The 15,234-nt window shown below is 40.6% G+C and overlaps 1 protein-coding gene across 3 annotated transcripts in view; it reads left to right on the forward strand.

The window, feature by feature from the left end:
- The window catches only part of LOC140185972 (uncharacterized), a 176,200-nt gene that overhangs the window by 16,394 nt on the left and 144,572 nt on the right, over window positions 1-15,234 (forward strand). For all 3 annotated transcript variants that reach the window (XM_072239785.1, XM_072239783.1, XM_072239786.1), the window contains exons 2-4: window positions 2,689-2,839; window positions 5,232-5,332; window positions 7,419-7,567. In XM_072239785.1, the coding sequence (XP_072095886.1) occupies window positions 2,718-2,839; window positions 5,232-5,332; window positions 7,419-7,567 (372 nt within the window). In that variant the 5' untranslated portion in view covers window positions 2,689-2,717. The remainder of the gene's footprint in view (window positions 1-2,688; window positions 2,840-5,231; window positions 5,333-7,418; window positions 7,568-15,234) is intronic.

Below are 15,234 nucleotides of genomic sequence, written 5' to 3' on the forward strand. Positions count from 1 at the left end.
GTCTTTGTTGACATACCAATTCTCTTCACACTCCTTATGAAATATAACTGCTATCATGCCTTCTTCGTAATTGCATCAGTATGTTGGGCCCAGGAAATGCTGACAACCAGGAACTTGAAACTGCTCATCCTTTTGCCTTGTGATCCTTCATTGAGGACTGGTGAGTATTCCCTTGATTTCCCTTTCCCCTGATGCCTACAATCAAATCATTGGTTTTACTGACGTTGAGTGCAAGGTTGTTGCTGCGACATCACTCAACCAGCTGATCTGTCTCGCTCCTGTACTCTCTTGTTACCATCTGAAATTCTACCAGCAAGAGATTTGTCGTCAGAGACCTTAAGACTTGGGAGCAGAATTAAGCCATTCAGCCCATTGAATCTGCTCCACAATTCCATCATAGCTGATTTATTATCCTTCTCAACCCCATTCTCCTGCCTTCTCCTCATAACCAATGACGCCCATACCAGTTAAGAGCCTATGAATCTCTGTTTTAAGTATACCCAATGACTTGGACTCCAGAACTATCTGTGGCAATAAATTCCACAGATTCACCACCCTTTGACTAAAGAAATCATCTCAGTTCTAGAGAAACATCCCTCTATTCTGAGGCTGTTCCTTCTGGTCCTAGACTCCTTCACTATAAGAAACGTTCTCTCCACATCTACTTTAGCTAAGCCTTTCAATATTGAATAGGTTTCAATGAGAGTCCCTTTCATCCCTGGAATCATTCTGGTCAAACTCTAGACCCTCTCCATCTCCAATGCCAACACGCATTTTCTTAGATAAGGTGCCTAAACGGTTCTCAGTATTCCAAGTGCAGTCTGACCGATGGCTTATAAGTCCTCGGCATTATATCCTTGCTTTTATATTTTGTGACAAATTTCTATAGATGCGTAGAGGAGAATACTGACAGACTCATCATGACATGGTATAGAAACCCAATGCCTTTGAACAGAAAATCTATAAAAGGCAGTGGATTCAGCCCAGTACATCATGGATAAAGCCCTCCGAACTATTGGGCACATCTCCATAAAACGCTGTTGTAGGAAAGTAGTATCCATCATCAGAAATCCTCACCACCTACGCCATGCTCTTTTCTTATTGCTGCCATCAGGTCCCAGGACTCTCACCACCAGGTTCAAGAACAGTTACCATCCGACAACTATCAGGTTTATGAGGAAGAGAAGAAGAAGGCCCTTAACTCTGAGTGGAGTCATCGGGACGCCGTCATGACGGCATTTTTTAGCAGACTTTCTTATTTTTATGAGGCCGAGTTGCTAGCTCGACGCTCAACCCAGCGCGGATGGAAAGCATGCAAGGGAGCCAGCTGGATTCGAACTCGGGAGTCTTCGCTCTGAAGTCCGGCGCTGATGCCACTACGCCACCAGCCGGCCATCGGGCTCATGAACAAAGGGTTTAATTATACTCAGTTGCCCATCCATTGAGATGTTCCCACAACCGATAATCTCACTTTGAATTCTTTATCTTATCATTTTATGTTCTTGTTATTTATTTATATTTGCATTTTGCACAGTTTATTGTCTTACGCACTCTAGTTGATCTTTCATTGATCCTGTTATAGTTACTATTCTGTAGATTTGCTGAGTATGCCCGCAGGAAATTGAATTTCCTGGCCCCCTCCCCCTTTCCTTTCTCCTATTGGCCACTCCCCCCCATCAGATTCTTTCTTTCTTCTCCAGCTTTTGACCTTTCCTACCCATGTAGCTTCACCCATCACCTTCCAGCTGGCCTCTTTCCCCTCCCCACTTCTTTTAATTTGGGCATCTTGCCCCTTCCCTCTCAGTCCTAAAGAAGGGTCTCAGCCTGAAACATTGACTGTTTACTCTTTTCCATAGATGCTACCTGAACTGCTGAATTCCTCCAGCATTTTATGCGTGTTGTTTTGGATTTCCAACATCTGCAGATTTTCTCTTGTTTGTTCTTTATGAAGAAGACCTTCCAGAAGAGGTGGTATGTGATTCTTCAGCTGAGGTAGGACAGTTGGTGATAGCAGGAGACTTTGTGCATGTTTGACTTAATGCCTTACGGCTTCTTGGAGTTTGGAAAAGAGACTGAGAAATTCCAAACATGAGGAAATCTGCAGATGCTGGAATTTCAAGCAACACACATAAAAGTTGCTGGTGAACGCAGCAGGCAGGGCAGCATCTCTAGGAAGAGGTATAGTCGTCGTTTCGGGCCTGTGGTGGCAACACAGAAATCTTTGTCATAGCCCCAGCAGTCTTCTCAATTGCTTCTTTCAATATGCTGGGGTATATGCCATCAGGTCTTAAGGACATCCACCTTAACACTTTTGAGAGAACCCAACTCTACCTCCTCCTTAATTCAAACTGTCACGGCACATTAGCTGACCCAAAGTACAGTACTCATTTATTACCTTAACCATTTGCTTTGACTCCAAGCACAAGTTCCCTCCTTTGTTAAGTGGACCTATCCTTTTTTTAGTTATCCTCTTTTTCATAATGCCCTGGGATTAATGCATTGGGATCTTCCTTGATTCTGCTCATCAAGGATTTTTCATGGCCTTTTTGGTTGTTAGCCCAGGTTGATGGGTTACTAGTTAGCAACCAGTAATCATTACTGTACCCTTAGCACTATAGTTTTTACAAAATCAAACTGTAAAAAGGATAAATGCCATATTTATTGTTCTGTTTCATGCATTTTATATAGATTTTCTGTTATCAAGTTCAAATATAAAGATGTTGAAATTAGAACGTCGCTTGGTCCAGGTTCAGCAAGCATGTGGCCCAACAGAATTTCCTGAAAATGAAGAAAAACTTATTGAAGCTCAAGCTTTTCAGAAGTTTCTTTTACAGTTAAGGTAAAGAACATTGTTTGCTGACATTAATAATCAGTTACAATCTTTCTTAATCTCCAGTAATAAATCATTGCTAAACTGAAATAGTGAAGTGGAGCTACTTTGTAAATACACACTTTCAAATTTGTTGCTAGGTTTTAGTTGTTAACTAATTGTTAGAGGTCAAATCACATTGCAGAAAAAATTTGGATAGAAGTGAAGTTTGCTGCCTTTTTCCCCCAGATTTCCTTTCAAAAGTGCCAATATTTTAGGTGAGAATTTACTGGCAAAATAACCATGCAATTAATATGTTCATGGCTAATCACTATAATTCATCTTTATTTCTAAGCAAAGTGCTGCCCAAAGATATAACATGCATAATAACATATTCAGAAGATGATAGAACACAATAAGATTTACTATTCTTTATTATACAGGGATGCATATAGGGAAAGAACAGATGCATGCAAAATATAATTGAACAGTCTAGTAAAAAATGTTCTTGTTGAAATTGCATGTTACCATGAGCCAATTATTACTAATGATTAAAATCATTATTTCTTCTTGCTATTAGTGAAGTAAGAACTTTTTGCCTTTTCAATCAACAGCAATCCAAGTACAATTACTAATAGAAATGAAATGGGAGATCAAGTTGTTATGATTTCTTCCACAGTACAAAAGGGGGATAGTATTGAGGCAAGGCAAGTTCAAATACTAATGTCTTCAACAGTGGGTTAGAAAATTGACTTGATTATCTGGCATGTACATAAACACCAATGTGGTAGCATATTTTCTCATTATATATTGACTCATTTTCCCATGGTGGAGAAGGAAGCATGTTGGCCAGTCAAGTCTTTGCTGGCCTTCTGTCAATACTGTTCCTCACCTGTTTCCATGTAGCTAGTTCTCTCCTATGTGCTCATCAACTCTCCAGACTCTCCCACCGCCTGGCTGCACTAAGAGTAATTTGCTGTTAGCAACCTAACATTTGTATAACAGAGTAGGCAGCCGTTGATCCCAGGGGATCATGGGTTTGTGCCTCTGGTGGACTGTGTCCTTTCCAGCGCGCAAGCCTGGGTGAGAAGATTTGAAGAACAGGCTGTTGCCCGTGCAGCGGGTTCCCCCTCTCTACGTCACTGATGTAGTCCGAGGGAAGGGCAAGCGCTGATACAGCTTGGCACCAGTGTTGTCACAGGGGTTGCCAGAGTGAAGTTGTAAACCACATCAAACTGCCCTAGGGACCTCGGCTCCAGATTTCTTCCTCAGGGTTTACTCCTGAAGTCTTTCCCATGGGCGGGTATGGCCGCAAGACAGCGGAAGTTTAAAATCAGAGTTTTCCTTCTCCTCGGCAGGCTGCCATCTAAGCCTGACGAGCCCCACCTGCCCGAAGGTTCAGAAGAGAACAGTTTTACATATACACTTACTGAATGATTTAAACATTTTTATCTTTAATAATTTACAGCAATGTTAATAATCATTTAAGTATTTCAGAATATACATAATATGTAAATGTTGTTAAACTGCAGCACAGCTTTGACAACTGTATTCCAACTTTCATCTTCTTGTTGGAGTTGGCAAGTTTTAAGACCAAAGGACATAGGAGTGGAGTTATGCATTTGGCCTCTTGAGTCTTCTCTGTAAGACTCGTCACTTATCTGGGGCAAGGTCTCGCAACTGTTCCACCAGAAGCCAAGTCACTATCTGAACTTCAACTTAAACAAAATTGAAAATTTAAATATTATTGAAAATTTGTAGTATGAAGTAGTCTAAATTTTAGAATCAGTGCTCATTCTTGCATGCAATAGTATGCAGTTGTTATCTCCACTAGCTTCTAAGCTTATTTTGAAAAACCACTTGCATTCCAAACATGTCCTCATTATAACCAATCCTCTGCCATCTTTTCCCTTCCCCTCCACTGCTACTTCCCTGCTTTGATCATTGTCATTTGAGCTGTTGTATTATTTACTTTTTGGCCTTTGTTAAAATAAATAAGTAATGTCTTCTTAATCTGGAAGGAACGAATGTGGGATTTCTATTCGGAGATTCCAATTGAAGTGTCCATGTAAATTTATTATGTGGATGTACTCAGAGTTTCAATGTCTTATTACTTTATCATTCAGTATGATGTTTGCCATACTACCTACATTATGATTATTAATAAAAGTTAATATAAGAACATTCTAAAGATTCTTTTTGACTCTTGTTACCTGGATTCAGTTTTATAATTCAGTCATTTGTTCACTCCTGCAATTGCTGAAGCAGGAATTGGTAAAGTCAGGATCTCTTCTGTATACTTCAAATGAGCCAGCACCTACATCAATAACAAGTAACTAAAATACAATTCTATAAATTAAAGTTAGAGAAATGAATGAAAATACGTGATCATTAAACTGATGCTTAATATATGTGCTTTAAGGTTACTTGGTGGATTAGCAAAAGAAGCAATTTTCTGTCACCTGAGAGTCCCAGACCAGTTTCAGAAATCAAGAGAGGAGATCAATGTTGTTGTTCTCACAGGTATGTATCTGAAAAGACAAAGCTTTTGCATCACGCTTTAAGGGCTTGCTACCACATCCTGATTCACCCTGATGATTTCCGATGCAAACTCTCAACCCAAAACATCTAGCGTCCCTCTGCCTCCAAAGATACTGCTTCAACTGCTAAGTTCCTCAAGCAGAACGTTTTTTTGCTGTTTACTACATTGTCCGGCATGTATGTGTATGCAAGCAACTAAGAAACGATGCAGATGTCAATTGTAATTGTTCCTCATTTGTAAACTGAACTTAAGTTATACGGCGAATGGAAAGAAACTGTCATAGTTCAGAATGTTTTCATTTCAAGAGCATCATATTTTTTGAATTAGTCAATTTTGCTTAAGCACGTGTGTAGTACTTTGGATACAACAAGAATAACTTGAAAGTTGGGTCCACGTAACATCTAAAAAAAAAAATTACAAAAGTAACAGAGTCCTTAAACATGTTCAGTGTTTACTTTTTTTCTCATCCAATATTACTGCATTATAAACATGAGAAATTCTGCAAAGATGCTGGATATCCAAAACAACACACAGATGCTGGAGGAAGTCAGCAGGTCAGGCAGCATCCATGGAAATGTACAACAGCGACACTTTGGGCTGAAACCCTTACTCAGGAGTGGGAAGGAAGGAGGAAGATGCCAGAATAAAAAAGTGGGGGGTAGGGAAAGAGGGTAGCTAGAAAGTGATAGGTGAAGCCAGATGGTTAGGAAAGGTAAAGGGTTGGAAAGGAAGTAATCTGATAGGAGAGGAGAGTGGACCATAGGAGAAAAAGAAGGGGGAGGGGCACCAACAGGAGGTGATAGACAGGTGAGAAGAGGTAAGAGGCTTGAGTGGGGAACAGAAGAGGGAAGGGAGGGAAAATTACTACAGTATGTTCAGAACATAACTTTTGACCCTGTGGTCCATGACAACAGATTGTGGAAAAGAGGTTTAAATACCTGTGATACTCATATAATATCTTGCTTGATCCTTCTAATTGTCGTCAGTAATTCTAGAGGAGCGCTTCTTGAAACTGTGCTGACTGACATAAATACAGTATGGTGGATAACCAGGAGTATTCTCATTTAAGTGATAAGTAACTGTCCATAACAAGAGAGAATATTTTTACCCAATGGAATTCATCCAAATGGATCAATGAAACGAAGCAAGAAACATCCCTGAGTGGTACATCTTTTTTTTACTTGAATGAACTCTAAATGTAGCTCAGATAAATATCAATTAGTCATTGTCATCCAGCATTTGTAGAACACTGATAGGGATCCAAATTTTCAAACTTGGTGTCTGCTGAATTTTTCATTCTTATAGTGTACTGTATTTATTTTCTTGAGTTGCCTATCAGAAATAGAGAATTTTCAGGATAATATTCATCTTTCACAGTTTTAGAAAGCAAAAAGGTAATATTAAATAGCAACCCAATTGAATTCAATGCAAAAGAAACACAATTCATTTATATTCATCTGGTTCATGCTAAACAAATTCATCCTGATAATTTCACATTTTCTTCAGAATCAAGTTTACTATCACTGACACATCATGAAATTTGTTATTTTGTGGCACCAGTGCAGTGCAAAACATAAAAATTATTACAAATTATGAAAAATAAATTAATAGTTCAAAGGGGAATAATGAGGTAGTATTCATGGAGCATTCATAAATCTGATGGCGGAGGGGAGGAAGCTGTTCCTAAAAGATCGAGAAAGGGTTTCAGGTTCATGTACCAGCAACTCCTTGGTAGTAACGAGGAGAGGGCATCTCCTGGATGGCGAGAATCCTTAATGATGTATGTCACAATTCTGGATTTATCGATCAATTCACATGTCATATTATTATCTGGTATTCATCTATAACTGGGTGATCTTATTAATTTGAGTGTTTGTTAGTTTGAATATTATCTGTTTATTAGAGTTTGAATAGAAATTCGCATTTTGTATTAATTTAAGCTATATGTCACAGATTTGGCTCATCTCTTCTGCACTCAATGTTTAGCGCTATAATGTATCACAGTTCAGTGCATACTATTCAGTCTGCTTGTAACCTAATTTCTTGACATGGCTGATAATATTTTAGGAAAAGGTGTGTTCTGTTTGGATGTGAGGAATTGGAAGGGCAGAGTTTCCTCTCAAGACAACTACTGGCTGTTGCAGGTCCCAGACGATACAGATTTGATGACAAACACTTCAGTTAAACAATTTGCAGATCCAGTCCAAAGGATTAAGGTAAGGTTTAGTTAGTGCTACCTGTACATAAAATTATTACATATCCATAGTGCTTTTCATGCTTTTCCTTTGTATTGTTAAAGCGTTATTTTATATTGTCTTTGCTGCCAGAAACCGATAAGTATATATCTTTCAGCCATCATTGTCGTCAAGAGTAAACAGCAGATTTGTAAAGTTTTGCAGCAGTGATGGCCTAAATACTGAAATTGTATGGCCATAAAAGATAAACCCTTTACCAGGAAGCCTACATCACCTAAGCTTTTTCCTGTGCTTAAGCCAGTGTAAGAATCATCTGGCTGGGCAATGGTAGAAAAAGGTGGGTAGCAGAAAAGGATTCAGATTAGTGGGCTGCGGTGATTGAACTGAAAGAAGAGTCTTCAAGTTAACTAAACATAAATATTTGAATGGATTTCCAGGTATATACATTAAGCAGAGTTTTCACAATAACAGTAAGGCAAGGCAGCAGAGCGATAGCTGATGTCTGTGTTTCTATGGCCAATCAAGGATGGGTTACCCTCCACACTTGCATTAATCAAAACCATTATCTGATTTTGAATTGGAATCAGTAGGTCAATGGAACTAATACTCAGTGATTATTCAAAATGCAACAGAATGGCATGGAATAATACGGGAAAGATGAGAACATACGGGAAAGTGGAGGTCATGAAAAGTAATAACTTGGACTAGAAATAATTTTCGATGTGAACATGTTCCAGTCTTTTAGCTATTACACTCACTGAAAGATCGATGCCAATTTGGTGCAAGGATTTAAAGGATGTCATATTAGCAGACATCCCACCTCTCCCGGAAGTTCCAGGAGTCTCCCGCATATGAATAGTGGCTCCCTGATGCCCGCAAATTATCCACAATATCACAGAAATCAATTTTTTTGAGAGCAAGCGAGTGAGAGAAAGCAAGAGAGAGCGCGAGAGAGAAAGCAAGGGACAGCGTGAGAGAGAAAGCAAGGGACAGCGTGCGAGTGAAAGAGAGAGAAAGCAAGAGAGAGCGTGAGAGAAAGCAAGCGAGAGTGCGAGAGACCACGAGAGAGAGAGAGAGAGCGCAAGCGAGAGAGCGAGCGAGAGCGCACCATGGCAGAGTGTTCCAAAGAAAAAGAAAATATACAACGTACGTCACCCCAGACTACACTAAGGTGTACCCCTGCTTAATAGGGGTCAAAAATAATGACAGTGTTGCTTGCTGCACTGTTTGCAACAGTGACTTTTCTATTGCCCATGGTGGGTTAAGACTGTAAAAGACATGTTGAGGTGAGATTAACAGGTGTCATTCGTTCATTAGCATAGCTAACATTATTTAAACTAGCTGGCTAGCTGCTAAGGAGCTACTCTATTGCAGACATCCCACCTCTCCCGGAAGTTCCGGGAGTCTCCCACAAATTGATGGTGTTAAGTCCCTGAAATGAGTTTTTGCAGGGTGGGATGTCTGTATTAGAGTCGTGGAGTTGTACACGTGGAAACAGGCCATTTGGCCCAACACATCTGCGTTGTGCACGAGTCTGTACAATGGACATCTGGCTCTATTAACCCTTCTTCCAACATATAGGCTAGTCACTTATTAGATGTTGTCAGTGACCCTGCTTCCACCACATTCTACGCCAGTGCATTCAGATTCTCACCACTCTGGGTGATAAAGTTCCCCTTTAGATCCCCTCTAAATTTCTTGCCTCTTATCTTAAATGAATATGCTCTAGTTTTATTCACCTCTAAGGGATAAGTTTCCATATATAAATACCTCATAACTTAAGAGACCTCAAACATTTCCTCTGTGACCACCTCTTTTCCAGGCAAAATAGAGTTAGCCTCTAGTTTTTCTTCATAATTGGAAAACATCTTCCCATTGTATTGTGCAAGCTCTTTTAGAGGATATTGAATCCAATCTGCACGAGACCAGTTTGAGTGGTCTCACCATACTGGATGGTTTTATGAACATAGTTACAATAGTTTGCTCAGTGCCCTTAGTACAGTTGAGAGGTGTGCTCTCCTGCAAATAAATGGGCACGAAAAGACCTGAAATGATGGATATATTATGTACATTAAATTCATTCTGAGAAGAGCTAACAAAGTGAAGCTTGCTGCTGTAAAATATGGTTCTGCTTATCGATAGTCTTCATCCATTTGTCATACAAAAGTAGAATTAAATTTCTAAGCCTTTGGTTCACTTTCATACAGTCTAGAATGAACTCTTATCATTAGTATTTTATTTTCTTTGGAAGGAGTTAACTGTCATTGAACTTTGATTGTTCAGTGTCTTATTACTCTGATCCAGTGATGGCAACTGGAAAGGAAATGGTTATACCAATTAAATGTTGGCCTCACTAAATCATCTTAACTGCACGAAAAAATATGGAATTCTTAAAACTGCGCACATTAATAATCCCTAAATAGTAAAAATCATGTATTCCTCACATTGCTCATAAGTGCCTATTAATCTGTAATCTGAAGTCAGCACTAAAAGTGGACGAATAGTTCACTTTTTCTAATATTACTTGTCTTTTTTTTAGTAAAATGGATGAAATATCTTGTATGGCTCTGAAAGTTTTAATTCTAGTTCAAGTTAATTGTTATCATAGATATACATAGACAAGGTATAAAAGATATGAACATTAGCTTTTTGGAGCAGCAGCATAACAGGTTACAAACAAGGCAAATGTTAGTTAACATAAATCAACATGCATAAACAACAAAATAACATAGCACTAATTGAAGTTCAGAAAGAGAGGAAGAAATATAGCATGAAGTAGCATTGGTGTTTTTTGGTTGATTCAAGAACCTGATGGCAGTGAGGAAGAAGTGTTGCTGAACTGCGTGCGGAGTGGACCTTCATCATCCTGGGCTTCCTGCCTAATAGCAGTATCAAGAAGAGGGCTTGGCCCATATGGTGGAGATCCTTCATGATTGGATGTTGCCTTACTCTGAAATCACCTCTTGTAAATGTCCTCAGTCGTGGGGAAAGCTATAGCTGTGAAGGGAGTGGCTGAGTCTGCTGCACTCTGTAGCCTTTATGTTCCTGCGCATCGGAGTTTCTATACCAAGCTGTGATGCAATCAAGCAGAATGCTTTCCATGGTATATCTATAGATGTTTGTCAGAGTTTCTGATGACATGCTGAATCTTCTTATACTTTTATATTAAAAAAATTAGAGATGCTGGTATGCCTTCTTTCTTCATAGTTGCATCTATGTTAGGCCCAGGATAGGTTCTCAGATGTTGACATCTAGGAACTTGAACCTGCTCTTTCTTTCCACTGCAGATTATTTAATTAGCACTACTTGGTGTTGGCCTAACTTCCGCTTCATAAACTCCACAGTTAGAAACATAGAAAAACCTATAGCACAATGCAGGCCCTTTGATTCACAATGCTGTGCCAAAAATGTACTTACTTTAGAAATTACCTAAGGTTATCCATAGCCCTCTATTTTTCTAAGATCCATGTACCTATCCAGGAATCTCTTAAAAGACCCTATCGTATCCGTGTCCACCACCGTCGCTGGCAGCCTACTCCACGCACTCACCACTCTCTGCATAAGATGACCCTGACATCTCCACTGTACCTACTTCCAAGCACCTTAAAACTGTGCTCTCTCATGTTGGCCATTTTAGCCCTGGGAAAAAGCCTCTGACTATCCACGTGATCAATGCCTGTCATCATCGTGTACACCTCTATCAGATCACCTCTCATCCTCTGCCGCTCCATGGAGAAAAGGCCGAGTTCGCTCTACCTATTCTTAAAAGGCATGCTCCCCAATCCAGGCAACATCCTTGTAAATCTTCTGTGCACCCTTTTCTGTAGTTTCCACATCCTTCTTGTAGTGAGGTGACCAGAACTGAGCACAGTACTCCAAGTGGGGTTTGACCAGGATCCTATATAGCTGTAACATTACCTCTTGGCTCTTAAACTCAATCCCACGGTTGATGAGGGCCAATGCACTGTATGCCCTCTTAACCACAGAGCCGACCTGCACAGCAGCTTTGAGTGTCCTATGGACTCGGTCCCCAAGATTCCTCTGATCCTCCACACTGCCAAGAGTCTTACCATTAATACTATATTCTGCCATCATACTTGACCTACCAAAATGAGCCACCTCACACTTATCTGGGTTGAACTCCATCTGCCACTTCTCAGCCCAGTTTTGCATCCTATTGATGTCCCACTGTAACCTCTGACAGCCCTCCACACTATTCACAACACCCCCAACCTTTGTGTCATCAGCAAATTTACTAACCCATCCCTCCACTTCCTCATCCAGGTCATTTATAAAAATCACAAAGAGAAGGGGTCCCAGAACAGATCCCTGAGGCACACCACTGGTCACCAACCTCCATGCAGAATATGACCCATCTACAACCACTCTTTGCCTTCTGTGGGCAAGCCAATTCTGGATTCACAAAGCAAGGTCCCCATCGATCCCATGCCTCCACACCTTCTCAATAAGCCTTGCATGAGGGACTTATCAAATGCCTTGCTGAAATCCATATGCACTACATCTATTGCTCTACCTTTATCAACGTGTTTTGCCACATCCTCAAAAAAATTCAGAGAGGCTCGTAAGGCACGACCTGCCTTTGACAAAGCATGCTGACTATTCCTAATCATATTATGCCTCTCCAAATGTTCATAAATCCTGCCTCTCACGATCTTCTCCATCAACTTGCCAACCACTGAAGTAAGACTCACTGGTCTATAATTTCCTGGGCTATCTCTACTCCCTTTCTCAAATAATGGAACAACATCCGCAACCCTCCAATCCTCCGGAACCTCTCCCGTCCCCATTGATGATACAAAGATCATCGCCAGATGCTCAGCAATCTCCTCCCTCACTTCCCACAGTAGCCTGGGGTACATCTCCTCCAGTCCCAGAGACTTAACCAACTTGATGCTTTCCAAAAGCTCCTGCACATCCTCTTCCTTAATATCTATGTGCTCAAGCTTTTCAGTCCGCTGTAAGTCGTCACTACAACCACCAAGATCCTTTTCCGTAGTGAATACTGAAGGAAAGTATTCATTAAGTACTTCTGTTATCTCGTCTGGTTCCATACACACTTTTCCACTGTCACACTTGATTGGTCCTATTCTCTCATGTCTTATCCATTTGCTCTTCACATACTTGTAGAATGCCTTGGGGTTTTCTTTAATCCTGCCCGCCAAGGCCATCTCATGGCCCCTTCTGACTGTCCCAATTTCATTCTTGAGCTCCTTCCTGTTAGCCTTAATCTTCTAGATCTCTACCATTACCAATTTTTTTTGAACCTTTTGTAAGCTTTTCTTCTTGACTGAATCTTTAACAGCCTTTGTATACCACGATTCCTGTACCCTACCATCCTTTCCCTGTCTCATTGGAATGTACCTATACAGAAAGACATGCAAATATCCCCTGAACATTTGCCACATTTAAGCCATACATTTCCCTGACAACATCTGTTCCCAATTTATGCTTCCAAGTTCCTGCCTGATAGCCTCATATTTCCCAATTAAATGCTTTCCTAACTTGTCTGTTTCTATCCCTCTCCAGTGTTATGGTAAAAGAGATAGAATTGTGATTACTATCTCCAAAATGCTCTCCCACTGAGAGATCTAACACCTGACTAGGTTCATTTCCCAATACCAGCTCATGTACAGCCTCTCCTCTTGTAGGCTTATCTACATATTGTGTCAGGAAACCTTCCTGAACCCACCTAACAAACTCCACCCCATCTAAACCCCTTGCTCTAGGGGGATGCCAATCAATATTTGGGAAATTAAAATCTCCCACCACGACAACCCTGTTGTTATTACACCTTTCCAGAATCTGTCTCCCTATCTGCTCCTCGATGTCCCTGTTACTATTGGGTAGTCTATATATGTTAAAAAAACACCCAGTTCCTGTTGACCCCCTTCCTGTTTCTAACTTCCACCCACAGAGACTCAGTAGACAATCCCTCCATGACTTCCTCCTTTTCTGCAGCCGTGATACTATCTCTGATCAGCAGTGCCATGCCTCCACCCCTTTTGGACTCCCTCCCTGTCCTTTCTGAAACATCTAAAGCTTGGCACACTAAGAAACCATTCCTGTCCCTGAGCTATCAAAGTCCCTGTATTGGCCACAACATCATAGCTCCAAGTAATGATCCACCCTCTAAGCTCATCCACTTTTTTCATGATACTTCTTGCATTAAAATAGACACATCTCAAACCATAAGTCTGACCATATCCCTTCTCTATCATTTGGCTGTCCTCCCTCTTGCACTGTCTCCAAGATTTCTCTAATTGTGAGCTAACTGCCCCTTCACCGTCTCTTCAGTTCGGTTCCCACCCCCCGCAATTCTCGTTTAGACTCTCACCAATAGCCTTAGCAAACCTCCCCGCCAGGATATTGGTCCCCCTCAGATTCAAGTGCAACCTGTCCTTTTTCTACAGGTCGCACCTGCCCCAAAAAAGGTCCCAATGATCCAGAAATCTGCATCCATGCCCCCTGCTCCAATCCCTCAGCCACACATTTATTCTCCACCTCACTCTATTCCTATACTCACTGTCGCGTGGCACAAGCAGTAATCCCAAGATTACTACCTTTGAGGTCCTGCTTCTCAACTTCCTTCCTAACTCCCTGTAGTCTGTTTTCAGGACTTTCTCCCTTTTCCTGCCTATGTCATTGGTAACCAATATGTACCACGACCTCTGGCTGTTCACCTTCCCACTTAAGGATATCGTGGACGCAATCAGAAACATCCCCGATGTTAGTTCCTTGGTTTCTCTGTTGATCACAAGGTTGTTGTTACAACACCACTTAACCTCCTGCTTGCCAACTTGCCAAACTCTGCTAACATTGGTGATGTGATCGGCAAATTTGCAGATGGTGTTGGAGCTATGTTTAGCCACACAGTCGTAGAGTAAAGAGAATGAAGCAAGGGAGTAAGCAGACAGCTTTGAGATGCATCTGTGTTGATGATCAGTGAGGAAGAGCTGATTTTACCAATCTGCACTGATTGATGTCAACCCATGAAGAACCTGGGGATCCAGTTGCAGAGGGGATTATAGAGCTCCAAGTCTTGGAGTTTGACTACAAGTTTTGAGGGAATAGTGATTCTGAATGCTGAACTGAAGAACAGCATGATGTACAGTGCCTTGTAAATGTATTCAGCCCCCAACCCTTTGTTCAAGGATTACAATAATACAACCAAGTATTTTGATCAATTTAACTGAGAATTTTTCTATCTTTTTATTAATATCAAAATGATAAACATAACATAGTAATATTACAAAGCTATTGGGATTACATTGTTAATAATTCACATATGTAAATATAAACTCAGCACACAGGTATTAAGCCTCCCAAAATCATACAAAATACGAATATAATATACAAAAAAAAACAGAAATAGCATGAAAAAGGAAAAAGAAAAAAGAAACAAAAAAAAACTAATCTAAACAATGCTAACCAACTAAACTAAGGAAAAGAAAAGACATGGGCTGTTGTGTAACGTCAAAAAGAACCATTAGTGTCATTGCAACACACACAAAAATTGCTGGTGAACGCAGCAGGCCAGGCAGCATCTATAGGAAGAGGTACAGTCGACGTTTCGGGCCGAGACCCTTCGTCAGGACTAACTGAAAGAGGAGATAGTAAGAGATTTGAAAGTGGGAGGGGGAGGGGGAGATCCGAAATGATAGGAGAAG

This window comes from Mobula birostris, chromosome 21 (genome assembly GCF_030028105.1).
Source record: "Mobula birostris isolate sMobBir1 chromosome 21, sMobBir1.hap1, whole genome shotgun sequence".
Taxonomy (NCBI): domain Eukaryota; kingdom Metazoa; phylum Chordata; class Chondrichthyes; order Myliobatiformes; family Myliobatidae; genus Mobula; species Mobula birostris.